The sequence below is a fragment of the Lithobates pipiens genome, unplaced genomic scaffold (assembly GCF_037356315.1).
Source record: "Lithobates pipiens isolate NorthernLeopardFrog02 unplaced genomic scaffold, aLitPip1_a1.2 Scaffold_63, whole genome shotgun sequence".
Lineage (NCBI taxonomy): Eukaryota > Metazoa > Chordata > Amphibia > Anura > Ranidae > Lithobates > Lithobates pipiens.
Window position 1 is genome coordinate 1,159,747 of NW_027507885.1, and position 18,056 is coordinate 1,177,802.

At 55.0% G+C, this 18,056-nt stretch overlaps 1 protein-coding gene across 1 annotated transcript in view; it reads right to left on the bottom strand.

Annotated features, from left to right (window-relative positions):
* The window catches only part of LOC143958895 (nuclear pore complex protein Nup98-Nup96-like), a 55,995-nt gene extending 48,296 nt beyond the window's left edge, over positions 1–7,699 (bottom strand). The window contains 3 exon segments of the mRNA XM_077467878.1: positions 3,705–3,806; positions 5,466–5,562; positions 7,584–7,699. Coding sequence (XP_077324004.1) covers positions 3,705–3,806; positions 5,466–5,541 — 178 coding nt within the window. The 5' untranslated portion in view covers positions 5,542–5,562; positions 7,584–7,699.
* Between the last annotated feature and the right edge of the window lie 10,357 nt (positions 7,700–18,056).

An 18,056-nucleotide genomic window follows, 5' to 3' on the forward strand; every position in this document is an offset into this window, starting at 1 on the left:
TCCACTCGGAGCAGATGAGGCAACAGTTTGAGCGGGGGAAAGGCGTAAATCAGTCAGTACTGAGCCCACGGAGCCACCAACGTCCACCCAAGGATCTCTTGTCCTCGACACAAATCTCTGCACCTTTCGATTGAGTCGAGAGGCCAGAAGATCGACGTCTGGTGTGCCCCACCACAGGCAAAGAAGCCTGAACACCGGATGCAACGACCACTCTTGGGTCCAGCATCTGATAGTCCACCTGCCAGTTTTCTACTCCCGGGATATAAATGGCCGACAGGGCCGCTACGTGTCGCTCTGCCCACTGAAGGATGTGAGCGACCTCCCGTGCTGCAGCCGAGCTTCTTGTTCCTCCTTGATGGTTGACAGATGCCACCGCCGTGGCGTTATCTGACTGTATCCTGATCGGACACCCTCATAGTCTCATCAACCATGAGGAGAGGCATAGCCTGATCACTCGAAGCTCGAGCACATTGATCGCTCACTGGGATTCCTCCCTTGACCAGAGGCCCCGAGTCGATTGTACTCCCAGAACTCCACCCCAGCCCGTTAGACTCGCATCCGTTGTGATCACCGTCCAATGAAGAGGCAGGAACGATTTCCCGGACCGAAGGGCCAGGGAGACCTCAGCCACCAGAGAAGAGAATCCCTGACTAACTGGCTCACCCGACTCTGCCGATCCAGGGATAAAGGAGATTTGTACCATTTGGACAAAAACTCCTTCTGCAAGACTCTGGTGTGAAACTGGGCATACGGTACCTCCTCGAAGGAGGCCACCATGAGGCCCAGGACTCGCATTCAGAAAACGCAGCGACGACCACCTGTGGTTCATCAACAGCTTCACCGCGGCTCTGAGAGTCTGCAGCTTGTCTGAAGGGAGAAACTCTCGCTTCCACAGAGTCCAGCAGTAAGCCTAGGTACTCCAGGCGCTGAGTCGGTACGAACACCGACTTCTTTAGGTTCAACAGCCACTCAAATTCCTGTAGGGTTTGCATGGTGATCGCCACATCCTCCCTTAATTCTGCGGTGGAAGCTGCTCTCAGGAGGAGATCGTCTAGGTAACCCACGATTGTGACCCCACATTGTCACAGCAACGCCAATACTGGACCCAATACCTTGGTAAAGACTGCGGGTGATGATGCCAGACCAAAAGGAAGAGCCACAAACTGGTAATGGGCTTCCCCAACTGCAAATCGCAGAAACTTCTGATGCCGGAGACATATGGGTATGAGCAGGTACGGGTCCTGGATGTCCAGAGACGCCAGGGAGTCCCCCTGATGGAGTGCAGAGACTACGGAGCGAACTGATTCCATTCTGAACCTCTGTATTTTCACAAAGCAATTGAGGGCTCTCAGGTCCAGGATTGGACGTACCCCTTCCTTTTTGGGGGACAACAGATTGGAGTAGAATCCCTGAAACCTTTCCAACTACGGAAAAGGCACTATCGCCCCCCGCGGCTGAGCAGGTCCCTTACTGCCCCAAACAGGGCCTCCAAGCGAGCCAGGAGTACGGCTATGCAGGAGGGGAAGAATCTGTTTGGTGGCCAAGAGAGGAACTCTATCTTGTAGCCAGTTCACAGACCCATTGGTCAGACAGCCGACAGGCCCACCGGGCTGCAAACTCCCGAAGGCGACCCCCCACCTGAGAGATGGAAGGGGGCAAACCTTCATGCGGTAGCACTTTTGCTCGCAGGCTTGCGGTTCCAGGGACGCTTCTGTCCCTCAGTAGAAGCCCTGTGTGACTGGGAACGTTTAACTGATGTCCTGGGCAGACGAAAAAGCCGCTTGAGCAGAAAACGAGGGCCCTTGCCTGCGGCGTGGCTCCTTACCCTTCTTGGACTGTGAGAGTAGGGTACTCTTCCCACCTGTGACATTCTTAATAATGTCACCCAACAAGTCTCCAAAGAGCCGCTCACCAAGGAAGGGTAAATCCATCAAGGCTTTTTTATTTTTTTTAGATGCCTGGCCCGCAGACCAGCATTTCAGCCAAATCAGGCACCGCAGCACCACTGCTGACACTGAAGCCCTGGATAGCAGGGGGAAGTGTATCCAGGGCCATATCACAAAACGTACTTAAGGCTGTGCACTAATTGGTCTGCTAGTTCCACGTAGACAGGGGAAGCCTGCTGCTCCTCCAATTTGCGGTGCAATAGCTTTGCCCACTCAGTAAGTGTCTGCGACACTAGCGCTGTGGCCAAAACCGGTCGTTTGCGGTAGTGGGGTCAGCGATACAAGGAACGTACCACTGCCTCGGCATTCCTGTTCATGAGGTCCTTAAAATGCAGGAGTCCCCTCTACCGGGATCGTGGTTACTTTATGTAACCTGGATAGTGGGGGGGGGGGGGGTGTCCACGACCGGAGGAGCCGACCACTTTTTAAGAAGGCTCTCCTCAAAAGGGGTAATGCACCGCTATTCTTTTGGGGACCGAGAAGGTCAGTTGCGGGAAACCCCATCACTAGGACAATGGCCGCTGGACTACGAGAAAATGGCCGACGGCCATGCTGTACACAGAGACTAACAGAAAATGGCGGTGGCACATGCAGAGCCCACAGACACCAGCAGAGAGACAGATGACAGAGCGTTCGCTCACCGGCCACCCCGGAGCCTGAGGGGCATGTCAAGGCCGACCCAAGCGTGGAGCTCTGGTCTGCACACGCTCAATGGCGAGGCTGGTGAGACCACAAGGATCTATAATATCCAGCCGCCTGTTGATAGCAGATCACAGGATCAAAATTTTGCACAAACGGCAAAAATTCTAGGAAAAAAAATCCCAGCAGGGAGCCTAGATCCTTCTTCACTAGGCAGGAAAAAAAAAACTGGAGCTGCAGGAAGCAGGCTGGGGGGTTACTACCAGAGGGACCGCCCCCTGGGCGGAGCTGTACAGTTGTGTTTTCACATGTATTACATGTTCTGCCAGTCCTCTCCTGAAGGTGGCGTAATAACCCGATGGTCAGGATTATTGGAGCTGTGTCCAGCAGTGAACAAAAGAAAATAAATTATCGGCTCCCATTCAACCCCTCCCCCGGATGTGGCTCCACACTCGCCCTCCGCTCATTTCCACTCGCCCAATGCGATGAGTGGAAATTTTGGGGGCTCCACATATAATCTCTCCATCTACAGAGAAAATAAACCATTTCTTTTGAAATGCGGAAAGAGAATAAAATCGGTGATCTTTATCTTCCTGATGAAGTGAGCCGTGTGCAGAGAAGTCCTCTCCACCTGAAGGACTACGGAGGACAGTCTCCCCTCCCCCCCTGGTCTGTGATCAGGAGACTGGAGATGATTTATGCAGACATTCGGATATGCGCGTTTTATTATTTACTGCACCTCGCGGTATAAAGAATAGCGCCATGCTTAGAGACACAAGTCATTCGATTGGCTTTGGTGAACCCATAAAGTCTTAGTTCTAATTATCATTTTGAACCAGCATTGTGTTCCTTCACCTTCTCACAGACGACAGGAAGTGAGGGAATTCCCCTGTAAGTTGTCACCAGGACCGATGTCCCCATTGGAAGACTCGTCCTCCAGTCCTGGTGACAAATCTACAGCTCTGCACATGGGATCTGTTCAGTAGTATTCGCTTCCACCTCCGGTACCTGGAGGGTGCGCCGCAATCCATAAACTGATAAAGTAAAAAAGTGTTGTAGACGGTGAGAAGCACCACCCCCGTCATACAGAACACGCGGCGGCACCGCCGGACACCTCACCTGGTTTATTCTGTGTGGTTCCAAACAATCCGCCACTGTTATTTGCTCCAAACGCCGACGTTGTCCCAAATCCGGTCGCCTGTGTTGTGCCAAATCCAGCATCTGTATACAGAGAACAGGATACATGAGAGTGACCCAACCTTCAAGAGGAGGACCCCACCCCCCGATCAATCGGGCCCAACCCCCCCCCCCCCCAGAAGGGGAGGACCGAGCCATAAGCCCAACCCCACCCCACCCCCAGGAGGATGACAGTGCCTCAGAAATTAGCCCAACCTTTATCACTACTCCAGACCAAGAACATACAACAAAGCTGAAGACTAAAGCAGGACACCGGGGCACGTGGCCACCAACCCCCACTACTGGACACCAGAGCACAGTCCACACAGCCTAATCACCCCCCCCCCCCCCCCCCCCCCAACATGACCAGCAGGTTTTCTCTATGAGGACACCCAACTTCAACTCCACAATAGCTCTCCAACCTGTGAAATTTATACTCAATTCTGATTGGTGGGATCGACATGTGACTTGGGGGGGGGGGGGGGGGGGGCTACTTCACACTGGACTTTTTTTTTCTATACTGCAAATGACAGATTTCCTTACACCCCCCCCACCCCTTTCTGTCTTTCCACAGAGACTTTCTGCGATGGGTCGGGCGGTGGGGTTCCCCCCCTGGGGGTTGGGCCTGATGGGTCGGGCGATGGGGTTCCCCCCCCCCCGGAGGTTGAGCCCGATGGGTCGGGCGGTGCGGTTTCCCCCCCCCCCCGGGGGTTGAGCCCGATGGGTCGGGCGGTGGGGTCCTCCTCTTGAAGGTTGGGCCCGATGGATCGGGGGGTGGGGTCCTCCTCTTGAAGGTTGGGCCCGATGGATCGGGGGGTGGGGAAGACGACTGAGGCCCCTCCCTGGAGGATCATCGCTCACACCAATCAGTGGACAGAACCCGGCTTTCTTAAAACCAGAGAGACACCGTCATCCAACCACCAGAGCCCTCCCCTCTGTGGACCCTCTATGACCCTTCTATGGTCAGCTCCCCCATGGGAACTCCAAAACCCCTCTATGACACCCCTCCCCCCCATAGTCCCTCCATTGGCTGTTCACCCATGGTCCCTCTATGAACCCCCCTTCCATGGTCCCTCCATACACCTTACATGGTCCCTCTATGACCCCCCCCCCCCTTTCCATGGTCCCTCCATACACCTTACATAGTCCCTCTATGACCCCCCCCCCCCCCCTTCCATGGTCCCTCCATACACCTTACATGGTCCCTCTATGACCCCCCCTTCCATGGTCCCTCCATACACCTTACATGGTCCCTCTATGACCCCCCCTTCCATGGTCCCTCCATACACCTTACATGGTCCCTCTATGACCCCCCCTTCCATGGTCCCTCCATACACCTTACATGGTCCCTCTATGACCCCCCCTTCCATGGTCCCTCCATACACCTTACATGGTCCCTCTATGACCCCCCCCTTCCATGGTCCCTCCATACACCTTACATGGTCCCTCTATGACCCCCCCCTTCCATGGTCCCTCTATGACTCCCCCCACCCCCCCTTCCATGGTTCCCCATTGGCTGTTCACCCATGGTCCCTCTATGAACCCCCCTTCCATGGTCCCTCCATACCCCTTGCATGGTCCCTCTATGCCCCCCCCATACCCCTAACATGGTCCCTCTATGACCTCCCCCCTTCCATGGTCCATTCCCTGATAATCCCCCCTCTTACACCCTCCCCCCATGGTTCAGGATAGACTGGGACTTACTTTGTCCAAAGGTAGATGTGGCTCCGAAGGCTCCGGTGCCTCCGCCGAACGGAGAGGTGAACGATTTGTTGAACATGACGATCAAAACTTCATAAAACTACACAGGAGAGGAGGAGAGAATTAGAGCGAGCACGATGGCGGCACCCATCCCCCGAAGTGAGATATAAAACCAAAACGTAGGGGAGAAGAAGTCACATGATCTCTACACTCCGCCCCCCATGTCAGTATGGATGCACCGATACTTCCAGTCTGTAGAAAGTAAACCCCGCCCCCCACTGTATGCGACATGAAGAGGAATGCGATTTCCTGTCCCGCACCTCTCCTGTGTGGGGATCACTATGACAGCGGGGATCACACAGGAGGGGGGCGGAGCCATGTGTCCCTTCATTGTGTATGGAGGAAAATCACACCCTCCGGATCATCGTCACCACTACATCCCTACCGGTCATGTGACTAAAGCATGGGAGGAGCCAAAGAATCAACACACAGAAGTCACATGATCTCTAGAGACCCCCTCCCCCTTGTGTCAGGTGATTACATGAAGAGGGAGGAGCCAAGGAATGAACAGTGAAGAGAAGCATGGGATTGGCAGAAAGAAGGAGATGGGTGGGACATCTATAAAGGGTGAGCATTCGGTTAGTGTAGGTAAATCTGATAGTCCGGCAGAAAAAAAAGTCCATCCAGTTCAGCCAATAAACACCCCAGACTGACAGAGCTGTCCCCCCTGTGCTCCTTCCTCCAGAGTGGGGGATGTAATACAGAAGGACATGTGTGTCACCGGGGGGTGAATGCAGCCGCCACACGATGGATGGAGGGGGAGGGGAAAAGACAAATCCATCCCGTGTGCCCTGATAGGAGGATACATTGTATACACATCATGTGATCACCACTCACCAATAATGGAGATCATCTGTGATTGGAGCTCACCCTGAGGGGGGCGGGGCCTTACAAAAAACGTCTCCATACACCCCCTCCCCCCTTTGCATTGTAATAATTGAGCAGCGCTGCCGAAGTACCTGTAAAGTGCCTCAGTAGCGGGGGTGCCACACGGGCGAGTTTAACCCCTTGTAGGGTGATAAAAGTGCCCCACCCCCCCCCCCCTCCTGAATAGGAGAGCCAAAGAGCCGCTATGACAGCAGAAAAACACCACAAAATCTAGAGGAGTTCTACTGCCACCTCCCCCACCACCAATACAGTGATACTATGCACTGTCACTGTACTAATGACACTGAGGGGAGGGGTTATACATCAGAGGTGATGAAATGCTTACCTGTGTGCAGACGACCCTCCTGCCCCCCCCCTCCACATACCACAGTGCCCGTGGCAGACGCCCCTCCTGCCCCCCACATACCACAATGCCCGGGGCAGACGCCCCTCCTGCCCCCCACATACCACAATGCCCGGGGCAGACGCCCCTCCTGCCCCCCCACATACCACAGTGCCCGGGGCAGACGCCCCTCCTGCCCCCCCACATACCACAGTGCCCGGGGCAGACGCCCCTCCTGCCCCCCCACATACCACAGTGCCCGGGGCAGACGCCCCTCCTGCCCCCCCACATACCACAGTGCCCGGGGCAGACGCCCCTCCTGCCCCCCCACATACCACAGTGCCCGGGGCAGACGCCCCTCCTGCCCCCCCACATACCACAGTGCCCGGGGCAGACGCCCCTCCTGCCCCCCCACATACCACAGTGCCCGGGGCAGATGCCCCTCCTGCCCCCAGTAGGTAAGTGATGGAGCACATAGCAGGTGTTATATAAATATGTGTCTGTGTGTATGATACATAACTATACACGTCCCATACTGGATGGAGAGTAGAGGGAGGTGTCCCCGGTGCAGAGATTTCCATCACTTCCTGTCCCTATAAACTAAAACAGGAAGTGATGGGGAATCTCTGGTGTCCCCCGACATATGAGGAGATTATCTCTTCTCCTCAGTATATAGAGAGGTGTGATCCCTTCCCTTCCCCCTCACCTCACTTCCGGTTCTTCTGACGCCGACCCCCTATACCGGAGAGGCGGTTGTCAACGGAAACCTTGCCCCCACCGAACTACAACCGTCCGTCTCCGGGGAGAGGACTCCACAAGGGTAACTTCCCTCCCCCCCCGGGTCTCCTCACCTCTCTCCGCTCTTCTCCTCCTCACCGGTTGCGGGCGGGAATACACAATGCGTCACCTATCAACATGGCGTACACTGCACCGTCATGACATCACCGCGTCACGCATGCCCCGCCTCCACGGCCTGCTCCCCCATAGGCTCCCGCGGCCGCCGCTCTTTACCCAGGGCGTGGCCTCTGAAGATGCACGTCAGCAACGGGCGGGGCCTCGCGGCGTGTCTCCTTTTCTCATTGGTTCCCGGGCGCGCAGCTTACATACGAAAAAACGCGACGTACGAGCGGAGACGTCAGCGTGGTCTCCTAGCAACCGAGTTGTCTTGCGTCAGATCGTGAAGACGTCACGTGTGCTGTCATGTTTGTCATGTTACTCCAACCAATCAGGAACTCCGGATTATTTAAACTCCGCAGTAATGGGAGATTATGAGGAATTGTTGGCCGAACACAAAACCGGCAAATCAATAGAAGTCCGACACAGGAAGACCGAACTTCACAGCACAGCGACCAACCGGGACAAAGGTGTCGCCACCTCGGAGGCGGCCATTTTGTTGGTTAGTATCGGAGAATGTGACACCAGGTATGGCCTGAACCATGAGGCTTGTACTGGAGCCCCGCCCCCACAGAGAGCACCTCCCACCTCATCATAGACCCGCCCCCAGAGAGAGAGAGCACCTCCCACCTCATCATAGACCCGCCCCCAGAGAGAGAGCACCTCCCACCTCATCATAGACCCGCCCCCAGAGAGAGAGAGCACCTCCCACCTCATCATAGACCCGCCCCCAGAGAGAGAGCACCTCCCACCTCATCATAGACCCGCCCCCAGAGAGAGAGAGCACCTCCCACCTCATCATAGACCCGCCCCCAGAGAGAGAGGACCTCCCACCTCAGAGCTCTGCCCCATAGAGGAATAAAGAGTGACCTGTTTGGTATCTATAGACTCGATGTAACGTCCTCCTTTATATTTTATAGAAGAAATCGGACTTTATGTTTTATTATTAATTAAAGTGTATTTTTTCCCCAAAAAATTCCTTTCAAAAACCGCCGCACACATACATAAAATATTACAAGGGCCGCCATTTTATTCTCCAAGGTCTCTGCTTACAAAAAAAATAAAACAGATTGATCCAAAGACATGCAGGAAGGTTAATTGGCTTCTGTCCAAAATTGTCCCTAGTATATGAATGGGGACCTTGGATTGTGGCGCTCCCTGAGGGTAGGGACTGATGAGTGTGCAATGTACAGGGATAGGGACAATTGTAGACACTCACTCCGGATGAACTGGATGGACTGGTGTCTTTATTCAACCTTACTAACTATGAAACTATGATCCCTCGTTCACATTAAACACATCTTTAGAATACTGCGGGTGAACCCAGAATTGGGGTGTGACGGTGGAGGGTGGTCAGCGGCTCCCTGCACTCGCACCTGAAATCGGCCAATGTAGTGCAGGAACTGCTTTTATAAATGGGTGCCGCAAACTCGGAGCGGTGCCATGGCCGGTGTTCTGTCAGAATCGGCAACCCATCAGATTAGGTAATGGAAGGGCCGTCTGTCAGCTGAATACTTCCTGCGCATGCGTAGCAGGTCTGACAGAACAGCTGCAGTCAGGAGGCACCAGCGGACATCTTACTACACCCAGCTACGTCTGGAATATCACAATCATTTAACAAATAAAGTGAGCGTATATAGATCAATATAGTTATTAATATTTGTGATGCTGTTTTCATGTTACATTTCCAAAGCCTCGATGTTTAGTGCTGAGTGCAGGGTATACCAATATGGCGTCCTCCACTTTCTTACTGCAGGGTGTACCAGCACGGCCTCCGCCACCTTCCTACTGGAGGGTGTACCAACACGGCCTCCACAACCTTCCTACTGGAGGGTGTACCAACACGGCCTCTGCCATGTTCCTACTGCAGGGTGTACCAACATGGCCTCTGCCACCTTCCTACTGTTTGATGTACCAACATGATCTCCATCACCTTCCTACTGCGGGATGTACCAACATGTCCTTTGCCACGTTCTTACTGCGGGGTGTACCAGCACGATCTCTGCCATCTTCCTACTGCTGGGTGTACCAACATGGCCCCCGCCACCTTCCTACTGCTGGTGTCCAGCTTCTTTACAAATGTAACATCCAATCACAGATGTCACTATATAATAATTATTTATATCCAATCACTCTATTGCTAAAATTACTCTGAAATTCCAGACGTAGCTGGGTGTAGTAAGATGGCCGCTGACACTTTCTGACCGTAGGTGATCTGTCAGATTTGGGAACCTCGTAGCGGTGCAACGCATGCACAGCTGAGGAAACGTGACTTCCCTTACCTAATCTGACGGGTCACCGATTCTGACAGAACACCGGCAATAGGCTGTGACTTGTCATGTGATGGGACCTGTCCAATTACAGGGCAAATCACTTGAGTGTGAACGAGGGCTAAAAGTGTAACTCCACTTTTGTTGAGAAATAAGCTCCTCCCCCTGTGATTGGTGTACATTGAGGGAGAGGGCGGAGCTTGTAGCAGATTCCTGCCTTTTGTCCTTCTGAAGATATCCCTGTGTGATTGTCTGTGTCCATGTGACGTCAGAATTATCGGTAGCGCTGACCCCCGAAGGAGCGGCTGATTTTATTGGGCTCACCGTTACCTTCCTGACCTCGTGTGCCTCTAGGGGTTTCCCGAGGTTCATGGCCCAAAGGATTGTAGAAACTGACACCGGATCCAATGCAAGGAATTTGTTTTGTCTACTCCTTTTTGCAAATATCAGTCTCTGAATGAGGGTTTAGGTGGGAAGTTCAGGTACTTTTGGAACTTATTCAAAGTAGGAAGTCTCTCACTATAGAAATCCAGAGTATGGCCATTCACAACTGGATCCTCACCGCCACCGGATAGACCTTCTCTCACCACCACCGGATAGACCTCCTCTCACCACCACCGGATAGACCTCCTCTCACCTCTACCGGATAGACCTCCTCTCACCACCACCGGATAGACCTCCTCTCACCTCTACCGGATAGACCTCCTCTCACCACCACCGGATAGACCTCCTCTCACCACCACCGGATAGACCTCCTCTCACCACCACCGGATAGACCTCCTCTCACCCCTACCGGATAGACCTCCTCTCACCACCACCGGATAGACCTCCTCTCACCGCTACCGGATAGAACTCCTCTCACCCCTACCGGATAGACCTCCTCTCACCGCCACCGGATAGACCTCCTCTCACCACCACCGGATAGACCTCCTCTCACCACCACCGGATAGACCTCCTCTCACCACCACCGGATAGACCTCCTCTCACCACCACCGGATAGACCTCCTCTCACCACCACCGGATAGACCTCCTCTCACCGCTACCGGATAGACCTCCTCTCACCGCTACCGGATAGACCTCCTCTCACCGCTACCGGATAGACCTCCTCTCACCGCTACCGGATAGACCTCCTCTCACCGCCACCGGATAGACCTCCTCTCACCACTACCGGATAGACCTCCTCTCACCGCTAGCGGATAGACCTCCTCTCACCGCTAGCGGATAGACCTCCTCTCACCGCTAGCGGATAGACCTCCTCTCACCGCTACCGGATAGACCTCCTCTCACCGCTACCGGATAGACCTCCTCTCACCGCCACCGGATAGACCTCCTCTCACCGCTACCGGATAGACCTCCTCTCACCGCTACCGGATAGACCTCCTCTCACCGCTACCGGATAGACCTCCTCTCACCGCTACCGGATAGACCTCCTCTCACCCCCACCGGATAGACCTCCTCTCACCTCTACCGGATAGACCTCCTCTCACCGCTACCGGATAGACCTCCTCTCACCGTTACCGGATAGACCTTCTCTCACCACCACCGGATAGACCTTCTCTCACCACCACCGGATAGACCTCCTCTCACCACCACCGGATAGACCTCCTCTCACCACCACCGGATAGACCTCCTCTCACCGCTACCGGATAGACCTCCTCTCACCGCTACCGGATAGACCTCCTCTCACCGCTACCGGATAGACCTCCTCTCACCGCCACCGGATAGACCTCCTCTCACCACTACCGGATAGACCTCCTCTCACCGCTACCGGATAGACCTCCTCTCACCGCTACCGGATAGACCTCCTCTCACCGCTACCGGATAGACCTCCTCTCACCACCACCGGATAGACCTCCTCTCACCGCTACCGGATAGACCTCCTCTCACCGCTACCGGATAGACCTCCTCTCACCCCCACCGGATAGACCTCCTCTCACCTCTACCGGATAGACCTCCTCTCACCGCTACCGGATAGACCTCCTCTCACCGTTACCGGATAGACCTTCTCTCACCACCACCGGATAGACCTTCTCTCACCACCACCGGATAGACCTCCTCTCACCACCACCGGATAGACCTCCTCTCACCGCTACCGGATAGACCTCCTCTCACCGCTACCGGATAGACCTCCTCTCACCGCTACCGGATAGACCTCCTCTCACCGCCACCGGATAGACCTCCTCTCACCACTACCGGATAGACCTCCTCTCACCGCTACCGGATAGACCTCCTCTCACCGCTACCGGATAGACCTCCTCTCACCGCTACCGGATAGACCTCCTCTCACCACCACCGGATAGACCTCCTCTCACCGCTACCGGATAGACCTCCTCTCACCGCTACCGGATAGACCTCCTCTCACCCCCACCGGGTAGACCTCCTCTCACCTCTACCGGATAGACCTCCTCTCACCGCTACCGGATAGACCTCCTCTCACCGTTACCGGATAGACCTTCTCTCACCACCACCGGATAGACCTTCTCTCACCACCACCGGATAGACCTCCTCTCACCACCACCGGATAGACCTTTTCTCACCACCACCGGATAGACCTCCTCTCACCACCACCGGATAGACCTCCTCTCACCACCACCGGATAGACCTCCTCTCACCACCACCGGATAGACCTTCTCTCACCACCACCGGATAGACCTTCTCTCACCACCACCGGATAGACCTCCTCTCACCACCACCGGATAGACCTTCTCTCACCACCACCGTATAGACCTCCTCTCACCACCACCGGATAGACCTCCTCTCACCACCACCGGATAGACTTCCTCTCACCACCACCGGATAGACCTTCTCTCACCACCACCGGATAGACCTCCTCTCACCACCACCGGATAGACCTTCTCTCACCACCACCGGATAGACCTCCTCTCACCACCACCGGATAGACCTCCTCTCACCACCACCGGATAGACCTCCTCTCACCACCACCGGATAGACCTTCTCTCACCACCACCGGATAGACCTCCTCTCACCACTACCGGATAGACCTCCTCTCACCGCCACCGGATAGACCTCCTCTCACCGCTACCGGATAGACCTCCTCTCACCGCTACCGGATAGACCTTCTCTCACCACTACCGGATAGACCTCCTCTCACCGCTACCGGATAGACCTCCTCTCACCACTACCGGATAGACCTCCTCTCACCGCTACCGGATAGACCTCCTCTCACCGCTACCGGATAGACCTCTCACCGCTACCGGATAGACCTCCTCTCACCGCTACCGGATAGATCTCCTCTCACCGCTACCGGATAGACCTCTCACCGCTACCGGATAGACCTCCTCTCACCGCTACCGGATAGATCTCCTCTCACCGCTACCGGATAGATCTCCTCTCACCGCTACCGGATAGACCTCCTCTCACCGCTACCGGATAGACCTCCTCTCACCGCTACCGGATAGACCTCCTCTCACCACTACCGGATAGACCTTCTCTCACCACTACCGGATAGACCTCCTCTCACCGCTACCGGATAGACCTCCTCTCACCACCACCGGAAAATCCTCCTCTAACCGCCACCGGATAGACCTCCTCTCACCCCCACCGGATAGACCTCCTCTCACCGCTACCGGATAGACCTCCTCTCACCCCCACCAGATAGACCTCCTCTCACCTCTACCGGATAGACCTCCTTTCACCGCTACCGGATAGACCTCCTCTCACCGCTACCGGATAGACCTCCTCTCACCGCCACCGGATAGACCTCCTCTCACCGCTACCGGATAGACCTCCTCTCACCCCCACCGGATAGACCTCCTCTCACCGCTACCGGATAGACCTCCTCTCACCGCTACCGGATAGACCTCCTCTCACCGCTACCGGATAGACCTCCTCTCACCACTACCGGATAGACCTTCTCTCACCCCCACCAGATAGACCTCCTCTCACCCCCACCGGATAGACCTTCTCTCACCGCTACCGGATAGACCTCCTCTCACCCCCACCGGATAGACCTTCTCTCACCGCTACCGGATAGACCTCCTCTCACCGCTACCGGATAGACCTCCTCTCACCACCACCAGAAAATCCTCCTCTAACCGCCACCGGATAGACCTCCTCTCACCCCCACCGGATAGACCTCCTCTCACCGCTACCGGATAGACCTCCTCTCACCCCCACCGGATAGACCTCCTCTCACCGCTACCGGATAGACCTCCTCTCACCACTACCGGATAGACCTTCTCTCACCGCTACCGGATAGACCTCCTCTCACCACTACCGGATAGACCTTCTCTCACCACTACCGGATAGACCTTCTCTCACCGCTACCGGATAGACCTCCTCTCACCCCCACCGGATAGACCTTCTCTCACCGCTACCGGATAGACCTCCTCTCACCGCTACCGGATAGACCTCCTCTCACCACCACCGGAAAATCCTCCTCTAACCGCCACCGGATAGACCTCCTCTCACCCCCACCGGATAGACCTCCTCTCACCCCCACCGGATAGACCTCCTCTCACCGCTACCGGATAGACCTCCTCTCACCCCCACCGGATAGACCTCCTCTCACCGCTACCGGATAGACCTCCTCTCACCCCCACCGGATAGACCTCCTCTCACCTCTACCGGATAGACCTCCTCTCACCGCTACCGGATAGACCTCCTCTCACCGCTACCGGATAGACCTCCTCTCACCGCCACCGGATAGACCTCCTCTCACCGCTACCGGATAGACCTCCTCTCACCGCTACCGGATAGACCTCCTCTCACCGCTACCGGATAGACCTCCTCTCACCGCCACCGGATAGACCTCCTCTCACCGCTACCGGATAGACCTCCTCTCACCCCCACCGGATAGACCTCCTCTCACCTCTACCGGATAGACCTCCTCTCACCGCTACCGGATAGACCTCCTCTCACCGCCACCGGATAGACCTCCTCTCACCCCCACCGGATAGACCTCCTCTCAACGCTACCGGATAGACCTCCTCTCACCGCTACCGGATAGACCTCCTCTCACCGCTACCGGATAGACCTCCTCTCACCACTACCGGATAGACCTCCTCTCACCCCCACCGGATAGACCTCCTCTCACCCCCACCGGATAGACCTCCTCTCACCGCTACCGGATAGACCTCCTCTCACCCCCACCGGATAGACCTCCTCTCACCCCCACCGGATAGACCTCCTCTCACCGCTACCGGATAGACCTCCTCTCACCCCCACCGGATAGACCTTCTCTCACCGCTACCGGATAGACCTTCTCTCACCGCTACCGGATAGACCTCCTCTCACCGCCACCGGATAGACCTCCTCTCACCGCCACCGGATAGACCTCCTCTCACCCCCACCGGATAGACCTCCTCTCACCACTACCGGATAGACCTCCTCTCACCGCTTCCGGATAGACCTCCTCTCACCGCTACCGGATAGACCTCCTCTCACCCCCACCGGATAGACCTCCTCTCACCCCCACCGGATAGACCTCCTCTCACCGCTACCGAATAGACCTCCTCTCACCACTACCGGATAGACCTCCTCTCACCGCTACCGGATAGACCTCCTCTCACCCCCACCGGATAGACCTCCTCTCACCGCCACCGGATAGACCTCCTCTCACCGCTACCGGATAGACCTCCTCTCACCCCCACCGGATAGACCTCCTCTCACCGCTACCGGATAGACCTCCTCTCACCGCTACCGGATAGACCTCCTCTCACCGCTACCGTATAGACCTCCTCTCACCCCCACCGGATAGACCTCCCCTCACCCCCACCGGATAGACCTCCTCTCACCGCTACCGGATAGACCTCCTCTCACCGCCACCGGATAGACCTCCTCTCACCGCCACCGGATAGACTTCATCTCACCGCCACCGGATAGACCTCCTCTCACCGCTACCGGATAGACTTCATTGCACCGCCACCGGATAGACCTCCTCTCACCGCCACCGGATAGACCTCCTCTCACCGCCACCGGATAGACCTCCTCTCACCGCCACCGGATAGACTTCATTGCACCGCCACCGGATAAACCTCCTCTCACCGCCACCGGATAGACCTCCTCTCACCGCCACCGGATAGACCTCCTCTCACCGCCACCGGACAGACTTCCTCTCACCGCCACCGGACAGACCTCCTCTCACCGCCACCGGACAGACCTCCTCTCACCGCCACCGGACAGACCTCGTCTCACCGCCACCGGACAGACCTCGTCTCACCGCCACCGGACAGACCTCGTCTCACCGCCACCGGACAGACCTCGTCTCACCGCCACCGGATAGACCTCCTCTCACCGCCACCGGATAGACCTCCTCCCACCGCTGCCGGATAGACCTCCTCTCACCAGGCCTAGCAGCCAATAGAGTGTTCAGATAGAGTGAAGCCTCCGCCACAGACTTGTTGTAGAACACTTGTAGTAAACTGAAGGACATAGAAAAACTTAGAGAGCCATCATACGGTACCGGTATCTCGCAGCCGGTCCGGCGATACCGTACGAGTGTAGATTCACTTGGGGTCTTTCAACTGAGCCTCCAGGCTCCTTCTGAGAAGTCAGCTTTCAGCGTGGCCTTCTCCCGAAAAGTCCTCCCCTGGTTGCTTCTCCAGTTGCTGGGCCTCTCCACAGATGAGATGGCACCACCTCCGAATCCTCCTTCCAGTTACTTTGCCCCGGGCTAGCCAGCCCAGAGACTCGGAATTGGATGGATCCGAGCCCCAGGCCATGAGGGCCATGGGGGCTGGTCAGGAGGACCAGGACCAAACAGACAGAAAAATCCTCTGGCCTCTGAACCCAGAAGCACATGATCTCAGTACCTTAAGTACCCTCTCCCAGAATGCACAGCAGGATGATACACCCACTGGGTTGGTTCCGAGAAAGAATGGCACTCAATACGCCCAGCTGAACTGCGTTCTCACACCTGCCTGTGATGACAGCGCCACCAATGGCCAAGAAGAACACAGTGCAATCCAGACAGACTGGTACTGAAACCATAATTCGGTATAATTAAACCCAAAACCAAACTGCGATTCTAGGAATGTTAAATAGAGAAAAACACACAGCGAGTGCTCTTCAGGAGCAGGCGCTACATATCAATCGGCTGCTGCACCTGCAGGGATCCAATGAGGAAAGTGTCAGGGTCTGCATCCCTTTAGATTTGTTCCCATTGGAAATATCTCATCACAGTGTCTTCCAGTATATGCCGTATCCTAGGAGGAGACGCCACCAAACACAACTATGTGACGTCACCCTCCGGGGAAAGAGAAGATGTTTGTATATGGGGGAGGAGCTCACTTCCTGATGGATGAGAATGGGCGGAGCCACCTGTCATGATGTCGTTACCGATCACCGTACAGCTTAACACCTTCACTACCGACCTTCCCGAACACGCTTCCATTCCTTCCATTTTATTTTGTTCCATTCTTTTCTATTTTATTATTTTCCTTTCTATTCCATTCAAATGTCAGAAGACAGTTATACCCCATTTTATTCTATTCTAATTTTTTTCTTTTCAATTCTTTTCTTATCTATTCTATTCAAATTTAAACTATTGTAATTCAGAAGACGATTATTTTCTAAATTATTCTACAGTATTTTATTTTTTATATCTATTCTTTTCTATTTCTTTTATTTTTTTATTTTTTTTTTATTCTATTCTTGTTTTCAAATTCGATTCAAACAACATTTTGTTTCATTGTTTTGGATTTGTTTACATTTGTTACTTTTGTAATTCGGAAATTCAGATACATCTAAATCTCTGAATAAAGAAAAAAATTGGGCAAATTCCAATTTGGAGCAACAAAAACTGCACATGGCTATAGCCAACTATGCACCGTAACCTCCTGGGTAGAGCCACCTTACGTCGGTGGTCATGGTAGAGCTCCCCTACGTCGGTGGTCATGGTAGAGCTCCCTTACGTCGGTGGTCATGGTAGAGCTCCCTTACGTCGGTGGTCATGGTAGAGCTCCCTTACGTCGGTGGTCATGGTAGAGCTCCCTTATGTCGATGGTCATGGTAGAGCTCCCTTACGTTTGTGGCCATGGTAGAGCTCCCTTACGTCGGTGGTCATGGTAGAGCTCTCTTACATCGGTGGTCATGGTAGAGCTCCCTTACGTGGGTGGTCATGGTAGAGCTTCCTTACATCGGTGGTCATGGTAGAGCTCCCCTACATTGGTGGTCATGGTAGAGCTCCCTTACATTGGT